General features: G+C 39.2%; 1 protein-coding gene across 4 annotated transcripts in view; it reads right to left on the minus strand.

Moving 5' to 3' along the window:
* Positions 1–945: 945 nt before the first annotated feature.
* Positions 946–13,096, minus strand: part of ano2b (anoctamin 2b) — a 34,944-nt gene continuing 22,793 nt past the window's right edge. For 3 of the 4 annotated variants that reach the window (XM_079622508.1, XM_079622509.1, XM_079622510.1), the window contains exons 20-26: positions 12,976–13,076; positions 9,073–9,218; positions 7,279–7,431; positions 7,117–7,169; positions 6,408–6,589; positions 3,500–3,605; positions 952–2,326 (exon numbers count right to left, since the gene is read on the minus strand). In XM_079622508.1, coding sequence (XP_079478634.1) covers positions 1,958–2,326; positions 3,500–3,605; positions 6,408–6,589; positions 7,117–7,169; positions 7,279–7,431; positions 9,073–9,218; positions 12,976–13,076 — 1,110 coding nt within the window. In that variant the 3' untranslated portion in view covers positions 952–1,957. Of the gene's footprint in view, positions 2,327–3,499; positions 3,606–6,407; positions 6,590–7,116; positions 7,170–7,278; positions 7,432–9,072; positions 9,219–12,975; positions 13,077–13,096 lie in introns of all 4 variants that reach the window. The other variant, XM_079622507.1, reaches the window with a different exon arrangement.

The following is a 13,096-nucleotide window of genomic DNA, read 5'->3' on the forward strand; positions in this document are numbered from 1 at the left end:
GATCTTTTTGGTAATAGATGGACTGTTAAATGAGTGATCATGAGTCCATGTAGTCCAATTTCACTCTCATATGCTTATGTAATTTAATATATTATAAACTATACAGGTGATTTTTATGACATGATTTGTTACATTAATTACCCCTTAGCAAATTTTGACTCATATATGTTTATGTATGTTTAAAGTCATGTACACTTACTTATAAAAACATTGTATCAGTACATTTTTAAAAGCTAATAATTTGACACTTGTAACAGTAATAATCTCTTATTACAAAAAAATTATTACAAACATTGCATCGCTTAATGAACTTCTTTTGCTTTTGCCTGCTGCTGCATTTATCCTGTGTCAGTAGTCAAATCTGACTGCCATATCAGCCAGTCCAACTTTCATATCTACATAGCAACCAGTAGAGGCCGAAGGGGGTAAAAAACACGCCTCAACCTTATAGATGCCCGTCAAATGAGATGGCCATTCAAGCTGCGGGCTGGTAAGTTGCATGGCAGCAGTCCTCTGGAGTTGAGCTGCTTAACTTTTGCTCACATCTTATGCTTTTTAATCTGTGGGAAATACAAATATTTGCGTGTATCTTTCAGCCTGGTTTTGTAATGAAACTATAAAGCACATAGGATAGACTTCGTGGTAAATGCCAAGATCTTAATCCTCTTGAATTGTAAAGTTCAGACCCCCAGGGATAAATCAAATGTGGCTCTGGGGTGAAAACACGAAAAGATCAAAATCCTGCCGTGGTAAATCTGAAAAAGAGAATAGAGAAGCGGTGTCTACTGGGTAAAGCTATAGCTTTGTTAAGCATGTGTGCCGATCATCAGGGTATTATAACAAACAACATGCGCAGCTGCTAGAAGTCAGGAACACAAGTGAATTGACCCCGCGGGACTCGTAGCACAATGCCTTGAGGGCGAGAAAGAAAATCCACTAGTGCATAATTGGGATTAAATATTTATTCTTCTTGCATGAGTATTAAGTCCTATGAGGCATAGTGAATGATGACTTGATGGCCAGATGTTGGCACACAACATCCATCCATGTTTCCTCCCTGGATGACGGTAACCCCCCTTCAACCTTCCCACACCGGTGACGGCAAATTCATGGGAGGATTACAGATGACATGGCACAAAAAGACCAGCTGCTCCACAATCATAAATACAGCGAATGCTGTGTGATCCCGATCTACAGCCCTGCACTTTATCAGAAGGAGGCGTAGCATAAATATATGGATTGACAAACTTGAGTTTAATTACATATTGCCTTAATGTGTTACATTACGAGAGTGCTGGGACGTTAAAAAGACAAAACGCCACACATTTCACAGAATACGTTGCAGTACCACATCGTAATTGTGTTCATTGCATCTTACCTTACTAACACGCATCATAGTCTTTATTAACCCAACAATGGTCATATTGATGAGAACAAATACAGCCTACAGTGATGCTGTTACCTGAGAAAATGAAGGGTTATTATTTGCCGTTATATGCTACATCTCGTGGACAATGTGCAAAGCAGTTTGCATTCGGACAGCATGTACAGATTACGCAACGCCACCAAATGTGTGCTCTTTGATATCATCCTCGTTCAAGAACAGATCAAGGAGAAAAACATTCCAAGAAGAGGTGAGACCCGCTCGTGTTCCTGCGCTCGACGAACGCCAATGCGTATGGAATGACTGCATCTGCAAGCGGTCCTATTGAAGCTCAAGTTTGTGTGTACAGATGTCCCTGAAAACGCTAGGAACATCTGAGGGTTTAAAAACCAGACGTGGAGCCTGTAGACAGGCATTCAGACATACAGTTCAGAGACCAAAAGGAGCGACAACACCTGATTCCCAAAACTCCCAACACAGAGCCTCAAACTTCTGCAAATCCTCAAAACGTAGCGCTCAGGCACTGTTAAACACGCTCCACCGGTAGACTCGTCTTCTCTCGCCCGACCTCCTTCACACGGCCGTGTGCTGGGTGATGTCGCTGCGGGGAGACATGGACATCTGGCGGGTGAATTGGCTGAAGCTTGCAGCTCGGGGCCGGGTGCGGGGAGCTGTGGAGCCCGGGGACGGGGCGGAAAGGACCGGTCCAGGGTGGGTTTGCTGAAGGGGCAGCGAGGTCTGATCCGACACCTGCACCTCGTCCTGCTGGTCTTGGGTCAGATCTTTAGAGAACAGGCTCTGGATCAGCTGCAACTTCTCCTTTTCCTCGTTTAGGAAGACGTCCACCAGAAGAGTCTTCTCCTTCTTCAGCTGCTCGCTGATGTTTTTGGGCACGTCCGGGATGACCCAGGCCACCAGCATGCTCATGGTTATCACCAGGTTCTGGAGGAGTGGAAGAACACGTAAGTTTATGTATTCATTCATGGGTGGGGAACAGGAGATGATACACATCAGTGGCTGTGAAGAAAACATGTATCTTTCTATTCAATAGATGGAGGATCTTGTCCACACCTGAAAGCATTTTAGGTATTGGCACTCTGCCAGTGATGTCTATACAATGAGTTCCTGATCACGAGGCTTACATAGTCATGAAGAAAAAGCAATCTCATATGCAGTTTATATATACATTTCCGTTCAAAAGTCTGGGCTCTGAAAGATTTTATGTGATTTTGAAAGAAAAAGTTTCTGCTTAACAACTTCAAGGGTGCATTTATTTGACAGATACATTAAAAACAGTAATATGGTGAAATATTATTTAAAAAAATAAGTTGTTGTGATGTAAAGCTGAATTTTCAGCATCATTACTCCAGTCTTCAGTGTCACATGATCCTTCAGAAATCAGTCTAACATGCTGATTTGCTGCTCAAGAAACATTTATTATTATTATCAATGTTGCAAACAGTTGCACTGCTTAATACGTTTGTGGAAACCCTTTTTTTTCAGTGTGTGAAGTTCAAAAGAACAGAATTTAACAGAAATCTTATAAATGTCTTTACAGTCACTTGTTTTAATCAAATGAATGCATCCTTGCTGAATACAAACATTAATTTGATGACATTTAAACATTTAATTTTGACGTCATATTAAAGCTTTGAGTGCGGAAAATGCTGAATTGAAGTTGTTATTTATTTTAAAAACTCTTCCACATTTTCTAGCCCCTTTAGCAGCTTCACAGCCTTGGTCACTATGAACTTTGAAACAACACTGAAGTTGAATGACATTTAATTTTGGACTACACTATTCCTTTAACTGTTTGGTTTACTGTTTAATTGCATTTCAATAGAATTAGTTTCCACCCACAGATGCTGACAGAAGGACATTTCTAATGAGTTACAGCAGTTATTCTGACCACCATACAGTATAGACTATTTTTCCTAACATGCAATGTCTGCATCATTTATATGTGGTTTAACCTCTCATATTGCTGAGGTAGCTATTGTGTGGCTTTTACATTTACGTTCCTCCATTCATAGTTAATTTACTCTGGATTTTCTGGCGTTCACTGGGTCAAACTGTTGGGTGTTTTAAGAGTAATGGTAAAATAGTTGTTTGTACCTGGAACAATATGACGAAACCTAACCGAGCAGCTAGAACCGACCAGTACTGTTTAGAGAACTGGTACGACTCAGTCGACCATGGCGGTTCCCTGTAGTCCTTGTATCTGAAATGAAAAAAAGAACAGGCATCCCGAGTCATTCTAGGCTAATTCATCTCCAGCGAGGTTTGCAATAAAAAGAAACAGAAAATGTAAAACACATGCTCAACACATGCTTCTAGAAGGCTACAAAGGGCAAAACAACACAACAACATTATTAGTTATGATGAAGATATTTTAAAGTGCAAAAGAAGAAACTGCATTCTTAACTATTTAATTGTGTAAGTGGATTTGTTTCCTCTTTGGGATACACTGACAACTGTTACTTTTAAATAGTTTACAACATCACCCCAAAGGTGCAATTAAATAGTTGTAGTAGGAGGAGACGTTCTCGGTAATGTTTTGATTATCTGTTCAGGATCAGACTTGGCCTTATTCATTAGACTAGGCTGTCCCGAAATGTTTTGATTTCCTCTATTGAATTATGAAAAGTAAACTCTGAGTCTTTAATAACGTACTAAAGACGTTGCTTTCATTGCCATATACAGTAATCTGCGTGGAATGTGTTAGACTGCATGGTTTTGATTTCCTCAGACAGTCAGATAGCTTCATCTAAAGACACGATCCCTTGGGTGAAGTCCTTGTTTGGTTATACTGGTCCAGAAAGGGCAAATATGGTGCAGTAAAAACACAGGCTTGATTTGTTCCTCAACCCTATTTTAGAACACTGACAAGCTTGCTCTCTTGCTCCCTCTCCATCTATCTGTCCTCTTAACAAACAGACAGAGGGTCAAAGGAACCCAGACATCAGATTGCCACTTCTCTTTGGTCCGAGTAGCTGATGTCCAGCAACAAACGAGCGTAATCTCGTTCTCAACTGCTCGGAGCAGAAAAAGCAGACAGGTTCTGATAAAAGCACTTTTCTTGACATGCTTCTGATCTGTGTTGTGAAGGCCGCCCGAGATAATCAAAGCAGTGGTGAGATCTCACACGTCAGGGTGATGGAGTCCCATCTAGAAGTTTCTCTCCGTCTCTCTTCCTTCCAAACGCTGCTCGCTGTGATTTGGGCGTGAGTGTTAAATGCTGTTTGTTTTCATGATCTTAACAAGAGATAATTCTTTCCAGAGAAACGATGACCAGAATTACTATCATTATCAACACAAGCTAACTGCACTGCTTCGTTAGAAAACTAGTTACCATGTACTAACAATGAGCAATACTTCTATTTATTAGTCTTAATGGTCATTTCAATGTAAAAGTTGTATTTGTTAACATTAGTTAATGCACTGTGAACTAAAATGAACAATTGTATTTTTATTAACTAACATTGACAAAGATAATGGAAAAAAAAATGTGCTCACTGTTCATAAATTAACTAATGTTAACTAATGAGTCCTTATTGTAAACTATAACAAAATATTTATTAAAAAAAAAGAAACATGCAAAAGGCGTGAGTTTATGTAAACGACAGCCGGATTCTGTAGAAGTCTATTCATTACCAGGCCCATAAGGAACCTGTGACAGTGCAGTAGATTTCCAAAGAATCGGGTGTGCGTGTCTGTTTGTTAAAAATTTTGCTGAATTTGTGCTAACTATAAACGAACTGACAAGCTACACTCCCTATTCATATCAAGCGATTGATCCAGTTCTTCGTAATTTACCACTGAACTAAATACACTGAACTGGATAGCATGACTTACCTGGTCTGTAAAAAAAACTTTTGCAGGTATGGAAAACCACACACTAAAAATTTGTTGAAGAATCTCCCCAGGCGCCATCCAAGAGGACCAGTATGTTCAGACCATTATAGCTTCGACACGTTTATTTCATATACAATTTAAGAGGTGCATTTGAGGTTTGATGTGAACAATCAGTGCTTGTTTAGGTTGGTTACAACTACTCTTTAGTTTTGAACTAATTACTGATGAGAATGTTCATGGTTTTGTGCTTGGCAATGGATGTTCAATTTGACCGTTCGCAAAGACCCGCCCCCCCTTAGTTACTCTCGCTATGTCCGACAAGCTACGCTGCTCTCACGCCACACCATGTTCTCACGCAGTGAAAAATACATCGCGGAGCAGAGAGGACACTGACAATGCACCTACAGACATGTACAGGACAGACCAGGTTACTTTTCGGTTACTTTTGATATTAAACATATTAAACAAAGTCTCACCTTTCAAATTTGGTCATTTTTTTAAAAGAAATGTAAACAATAAATACCGTTTTGTGGCTCTTTAGTGTGTCGTGACAGATCGCTGTAGAGCCTCAGTTAAAGCTGCTCGTGAACCGATCATCTCTTCCTTCTAGTTCATTTATAGCATTAAATAAACATGAATGAACAATGTTGTTTTAACCGCGGAAAGGCATCAGTACACTCCGTTTTTCAAGTTCAAATCCTCCCATGTTAATCTACTAACTCTCTTGACTGCTTTGTCGGACAAAATGGCGGATGGCGAAGTATGATTGGTCAGATCACCTGTCAATCAAGCTCCCTGCGAAGGGTCAATTGTGGCGAGCAGGACGAGTGGCGTGATTACTAATGAGCGACACTTGCGCGACGCACCGGTCTCGTATCTCTCACGGAGGAACGGAAGCATAAATAGAGGAGCGACGACAGTGGAGATCGAGAGAGGAACAGGCCTGAACTTGTGTTGTGTTTAGTTTTATTATATGTGACAGCAGTCATCCATGAGGGGCTGCTGTCTTTTACTTTCGTTTTGTATTTGTTTCTTTTATTATTAAATGGTTTGTTGAATGTTCGCCGGTTCCCGCCTCCTTCTTCCCACAACATCTAACTTCAGTACATCAATAAATTGTTAGATATTTTTAATCATAGTTCATAGTAATATAGATAATTTTTCCTACCTGCAGACTGTAATGTCTTTGCCGAGACTGGAGATGGAAGGCACAGTTCCAGGTTTAAAGTTGCTGACATTAAAGTAAGAGAGTGTGTGGTTGATGAAGCCGTGCATAGTCCCTGTCTCGCTGTATATGTACTGGTAGACCAGGCGAGGGATGAAATCTGATGTGAAGGAGATGACAAAAGCCTGAAATGATAAAATAATATGTTATTATTCCTTTTACTAATAGTAAAACTTCAACCAGTTTATAGCTTTAACATTAAACAAATACTTGATTTCTAAAAGGACAGCACAGCTGGACTGAATCAGATGTTGGACTGCTGAGTAAATATGGTTTCCTTAATGAAAGGTCAAAGAGAAGCTGAAAGATCTCTACCAGGTTTGCCATAAGGCTTACTTCTCATTTTGGGAACATCACATCTATTAAAACAAATCTGCTTGGGGTTTATCATTCAATTTTGAGTTGAAGAGACATGCATGAAGCAAACCGTAGGGTTGAAAGAACATCCGTGCAATGCTAGAACATAAATTGTGACATGAATCGAATGTAAACCCAGGCATATAAGTCTGAAGAATCTTGTTCATCTAAGTCTTATGAAAACAATAAGAGGATCTCTTTAACAACGATGAACCCTGGGGTCTTTATAAATCCCTGTATATAATAAAATTTCCATTAAAAGGATTTGTAGCAGAGTTATATAGAAGAAACTCACATTGATGATGACTGAGAACTTTCCCAAACCACTCAAGATGTTGTACCAGATACCTGTGAGGAAACATTTCAATTCAGAGCTTTAATTAGTAGATCCAGGAGCGAGTCTGATTTAGAATTCAAGTGAATTGTTGTGGTATAAATATTGATATGAGATTTTCACCAATATCTTTGGCCCTCACGGCATCTGGCCTGCGAAGCTCAGTGACGAACTTCTTGGCGTCCAGCCGGATCTCGATGATATTGTTTAAGAGGGCGAAAAGCGGAGCCAGCGGGAATGAGGCCACAAAGAGCGACACAAAACCAAACTGAATGACTGCAGAATAGAAAACAAACAAACATGGAGATTACATGCGGAGACATTTGGATTACAAACTGGAGTTTGATTGATGAGCGTTAGAAAGCAATTCTGTCTGTTACCAGGCATTGAGATTTTGAAATTATAAAACTGTCGAATTCTCACTATTAACTATGACTTTTGCCTCAATAAACTCCTAATTAATGCTTATTAATAGTTAGTAAGGTAGTTAAGCTTATTGGTATTGGACAGGATATGGTCATCCAGAATAAGACATTAATATGTGCTTTATAAGTACTAATAAACAGCCAATATCCTAATAATATTCATGATAATAAGCAACTAGTTAATACTGAGAATTGGACACTAAACTGAAGTCGTACCAAATATCCTTATGCAATATGTTCACATATAGATCAAATAATTATAACAATGGGGAAACTACTAGTAATGTGATGTGGTGATTGTTCTAGAAACAAACTGTTGTTCTGACTTCTAACATTACCAGCACGGGTGTCAAACACCAAGCTGATTATTTGTCAATCACATGGAACATAAGCCTTGTGGGAAACTGCATTTCCTTCTTTGGCTTGATTGACACATGTTTTTTTTCTTCTGTGCAGCAACCAAACAATGGTTCGAGAGAGATCAGGCTATAGGGTATCCTACATAAACATCCATATGACTGGGTCTCATTCACCCGCTCTCACTGAGAATATCTTTTACAGTGTGTAGGTGTTGATCTCCCACCAGTGTTATTACTGAGGGTCCTAAGTTCATCTTCAATTTCTCCCCAATTGTTTCTTTGATTCAAAGAGTCACATAAGTGTTTCTTGAATGAAAAACAAAGTTTTACTTGGCAGTGGATTAAAGCATCCATGCATTTTTGAGAAAAGACTAAGGCGCAGGTTTTCTCACGCATATGTCGCTGAAAGACTGTTATGCAACACGCAGGCACTCCAGGGACTAAACCGTCCCACATCAAACCACTCAATCAACAATCATGATAGGGAACCATAATAAACTCGGCAGATTATCACAGAAGACAGTGTACCTGCATTCAATTTTATATAGCAAAGAAAAACAACAAAAAATTTTTTTTATTTAATTCAGAGCTGTTTCAAACTTGTTGAAAGATAACTATTTTTTGCAAATGTGTTAGGAAACATCCGTCGGCGTCTTACGTTCTCTGCATAACTGGGTTGTATAAATGCAGAATGAATAATAGTAATTCAAGTTCGGATTGGTTTTCATATGTTTAACTTTGCTGTTTAGGCATTCAGATCTTTTGCAGACACCATCACAGCAACTCACATAAACACTCAGTTGTGTATCACTGCAAGCCACATGCTAGCGAATGTAGGCCCTTTCCCGGTTGTAAACACAGATGTAAAACAAATGCAGGGGCTATTGGTCTAATTCACAAGCTCATTCATAGTTGTTACCCTTTAAACCGGTAAGAAACTCTAATAACTGAGTTTTAGCGTCTTTCGTGAAACTCTGGGGCGTGTCAAATCCAAAGACCAAAGGATTCCTCTGACAACAAATCCTGCTGTTCCCGCCGAAGGGGACAAGTTAGAGTAACCAGATGTTTTTTCACAGCACTTCACCCAGAGGACGCTCTACTTTCGCTTTTACACACAGTTGAGTTTCACTCACTCATCTCCATGTATTCAGGTGTGAGTCCATCAAAAGGCTCCAGTTCATAGTCCAGATGCCATTGTTGGCGGCGACCCGGCTGCTCCACAATCTCCTTGGGGTCCCGCTCCTTATCCTTGAGCGTGCGGCACAGCTTCTTCAGCTTTCTAAAGTGGGATATGAGAGGGAGAAAGAGAGAGAGACAGAATGTAAACACACAAACCGTTGCTATAAACTTGACCTTGCAGCCAACATGACCCAGATTTGATAGCGAGTCAAGTGTCAGGTTTGTTTCTAAGAACTGCATATGAATTTTATGCAAACACATGGCTCATCAACATGATATGTGCTTTGTTTATTTTTACTGAACTACTATTATTGCTCATAAATTAAGTTGGATGCTTTTTTCCAAAACCAAAATGACTGCACTTTACAAACTAACTTGAGGAGGTATTATTTTTGGCTATATATATGTAATATCACACAGAAAACATATATATTTCTGTGATATATACTGTATATATATATATATATATATATATATATATATATATATATATATATATATATATATACACACACGACACAGATCGCCTTAGAACGGGCTAACATCACAAATTATTTTTTAGAAAATTGTTCTTATAACATCATATTAAACTTCCTTGTGGCATCTGAGCTTTAACTTAATTTAAAGTGCCAGCCCACTTTTTCAGCGGCATTGCTTCTGTAGGTATTTTTGCATTCATTTCGACCAATAGGATGTTTAAAAAGGCTTTGTTAAAGCGTTATAAGCCATGGCAAGGTGAATCATAACATTACAAACTTTGATTTGAAGCAAAAAAAAAAGTATTTGAAAATCAGACAAAAATACAAAGTTACAAGACTGTGTACTTAACGGCTTTAGTGAAAGAAAGAACTACAATCCCATGATGCATTGCAAACAGCAGAATCAAATTAAAAATGATGGATAAACATACAAATGTTGATTGTATATATAAAAGCAATAACTTTTAAGTTTATATCAAAATATGCATTTATATATATACAAATATTTAAGTGTTTTTGAGAGCGTTGTGAGATTGACTCGGGTACATCATTCACAGTGACCTCTACTCTGGTCTCTACTCTCTGATTGGTGTAATTTTCTGTACAGCATCGTGGCTAATGTAGTTTGTCACCACGAATTCACTGTTAAACACGATTATTTAAAAAAATAAGTTGAACAGAAGCAAATGCCATCAATTAACAATCTTGTAGCTCACAGTAGGTATGTCTTTAAAGGTTATAAGTTAAAAGTCAGTTTCCCTATCGAGAAAATTAATGGGGTTTTTACTTCAAGAACTCGACTGTTACTCTTTGTTCCTTTGAGTGAATCAGTTCAGTGATCTGACATGAGAATGAACTTGGCCAGATGTTTCATGATTAATTGGTTAATAAACCATTTAATCATGAAACCAGGGGCATACAGGAGACAGACCAGTTCATTTGATACACACATACACAGAAGACTCAAAAGAACTCTCTGGAAATCTCATTATTGTACACATCTGTTCACTTGTTTCGTATTCTCCTTCAAACCACACAGACACAAGGCTGTCTGTTCCAGCTCGGTTACATGGAAAAGAATAAAAGCAAAAAGAGTGCAAATCTCTACAGCAAAAAATGTCGATTAGTCAAGCCATACAGAACGTTCACATTAAATCTCTCAATTCAATGCAAAAAAACAAGAACACAAACAGCATGACTGTAGCCTAGGTCCTAAATGTGTCTGTTACCACTCAAAAACACCAGACAGTACCTAAAAGAGCCAGTGGAGATCACAGGACCTTCATCAGTTGGTGGTGACCCTAAATAACTCCCCAAGTGTTTGGAGCTATTCCACATATAAAGACAAACCTCTCATAAACTTCTCATTAAACAGTTTTGGATTTCAGCAAAGAAAAGGTTGCTTACATAAGTGGGTTTTGAAAACAAGGTAAATTGATATAATGACCCAAGTTGTAAAATTCAAAAGCTCAATGTAACAGGATATATTTCACCCTAAAAGCACGCTAGCAAACATGCCATGCAATCACCACCACAACATACTTTGACCCCATTTTTAAGTTATTTAAAACAGACATAACGTGCACAGGCATCGCTCTGTGTTCAAGCCTTCGTGTTTGGAGAGTCCTCATCAGGAGAGCAAGTGTGAGAGCACGACAGCTCACGTTGGACTGGCCAAATATAGTGGACGAAATGGTCCGTGTGGCCCATCCGTCTATAGCTTATTAACACTCCCAATAAAACCCTCCAAATGCATCTGCTGCATTATTTAGTCTCCAAAACTACAGCCTTTTCCAGCACATTACTTTTTAATGCTCGCCTTTGTATCATAAGTGCTTTCCTCCATCCGTGATAAAGCTCTCGTTTACCAGCTGTTGGGATGAATTTGCATTTGGGAATGTGCTAGAATGACACGCAAACCCCTACTGGTGGTACAAAAACAGACCTAAAAAAAAATATGAAGCCCCCTTTTAAAACATACAAGGCTCTGTTTTTAGCATGCACATTATTATAATATTGTGGGATGGCATTGGTCTGTGGGGAGATTAGATCTATCAAGTAGGTCAGGGATCTCGAGTTGTCCTGGCCTCCATCATGGTACGTTTCCACCAAAGACCACTTCTGTGCGTTCCTCCCGGAAAAAAGAAATTCAAGGCGAGTATTTTTAGAACTGCACGGGAGAATGGGTTTGACATTGTTCTCCCCTCATGGGCCATATTGCTTTTTTGATTTGCATTCTTAAATTAACTACTTAAGCACTCCTCAGAGGTGAAACAGGAAGATAGAAAGGTCAACTGCAATGACAATTTTGTGGAACATGCCAAAGACTTGTAGGCGCAGACTTTATACATGTTCACACATGGTTTACAACTATAGTGAGGGCAAACAAGACAAGAAAGAGGAAAGACAGAGCTGATTTGAACTCTCGCTACTCAGCTGTCAATCATCTCATGTTGAGTTGCTGTTGTAGTTCGTAAAGAAGATGTTTTGGGGTCGCATGCCGCAAGGAACAAAAGGCAGGTGCCTTGAGTGTTTCTGGCCACCTCGGTCTTAAGAGTGAGTTGAGTGAGTTTGTTTAAATTGAGATAAAGCAATCTACCGATGAATCATAAATAAAAAGTGCTCATGTTTATCAGATAACTCGCAAACAAACTGTATGTTTCAGAATTGAACACATCAAAGAGATCTGTGTGGAAATGAAATGGATATAGAGAAAAAATAAACATGGAGAATGAGTTGTAGCTGGTGTACTTGTAAAGGACGAGAAGAAATAGGTTAAAAAGGGATTTCCACAGAATGGAAGTCCACGACTCAGAGGTCCTTTCAGCCACCCAGGGGAAATCTCGTCCCAGATTTTTGCAATCGTTCCATATCCACAAGTATTAATGCACGCATACCACACACTCAAGGTACCTGTGATAATTTGTCTCTCTGTGTTCCCATGCTCTGCAAGTACAGACTTTACTCCATATAATACCCAAATATCAGTCACGCTGATTTGCATTTTATCTTGTTCATTAATGACGTGGTGCGGCACTTGTGCAAACATGTGAAATGAGACAGGAATCCAGTCTATTAGAGTACAAGGACAGGCATGCTAGAAAGTTTGCCCGTGTGCAAAGAGAGAGTAAAGGGAATTAAAGAAAGCAAAAAAAACAGCAAAATAAGACAGAAAGTCATGCAGGAATTGGACAAGGCGGTTTGAGAGAAGCCCACCTTACAATCTCGGGATTTGCTGTAGCTATAAACCATTTCGGCAGGAGCAGTATTACTGTTTATCTGAAGGAATGATCTTTCTAAAGTTTCCAGATAGAAAAGCTATTTTGTTTAGTGGTCGAGCATGTTTTATGAGATCCACTGAGAGGAGCGGGAACTTACGGAATGCCGATCTCAAAGATGTTATTTTGAATAAGCTGCTTCCCCAACATGATGATACTGAGCTGGATGCAGAGCTCAATTAGACAGCCACCAGGAGCACACTGGGAAGAAAAGGTAAAAT

The sequence above is a fragment of the Phoxinus phoxinus genome (genome assembly GCF_949152265.1).
Source record: "Phoxinus phoxinus genome assembly, chromosome: 9".
In the NCBI taxonomy this organism is placed as follows: domain Eukaryota; kingdom Metazoa; phylum Chordata; class Actinopteri; order Cypriniformes; family Leuciscidae; genus Phoxinus; species Phoxinus phoxinus.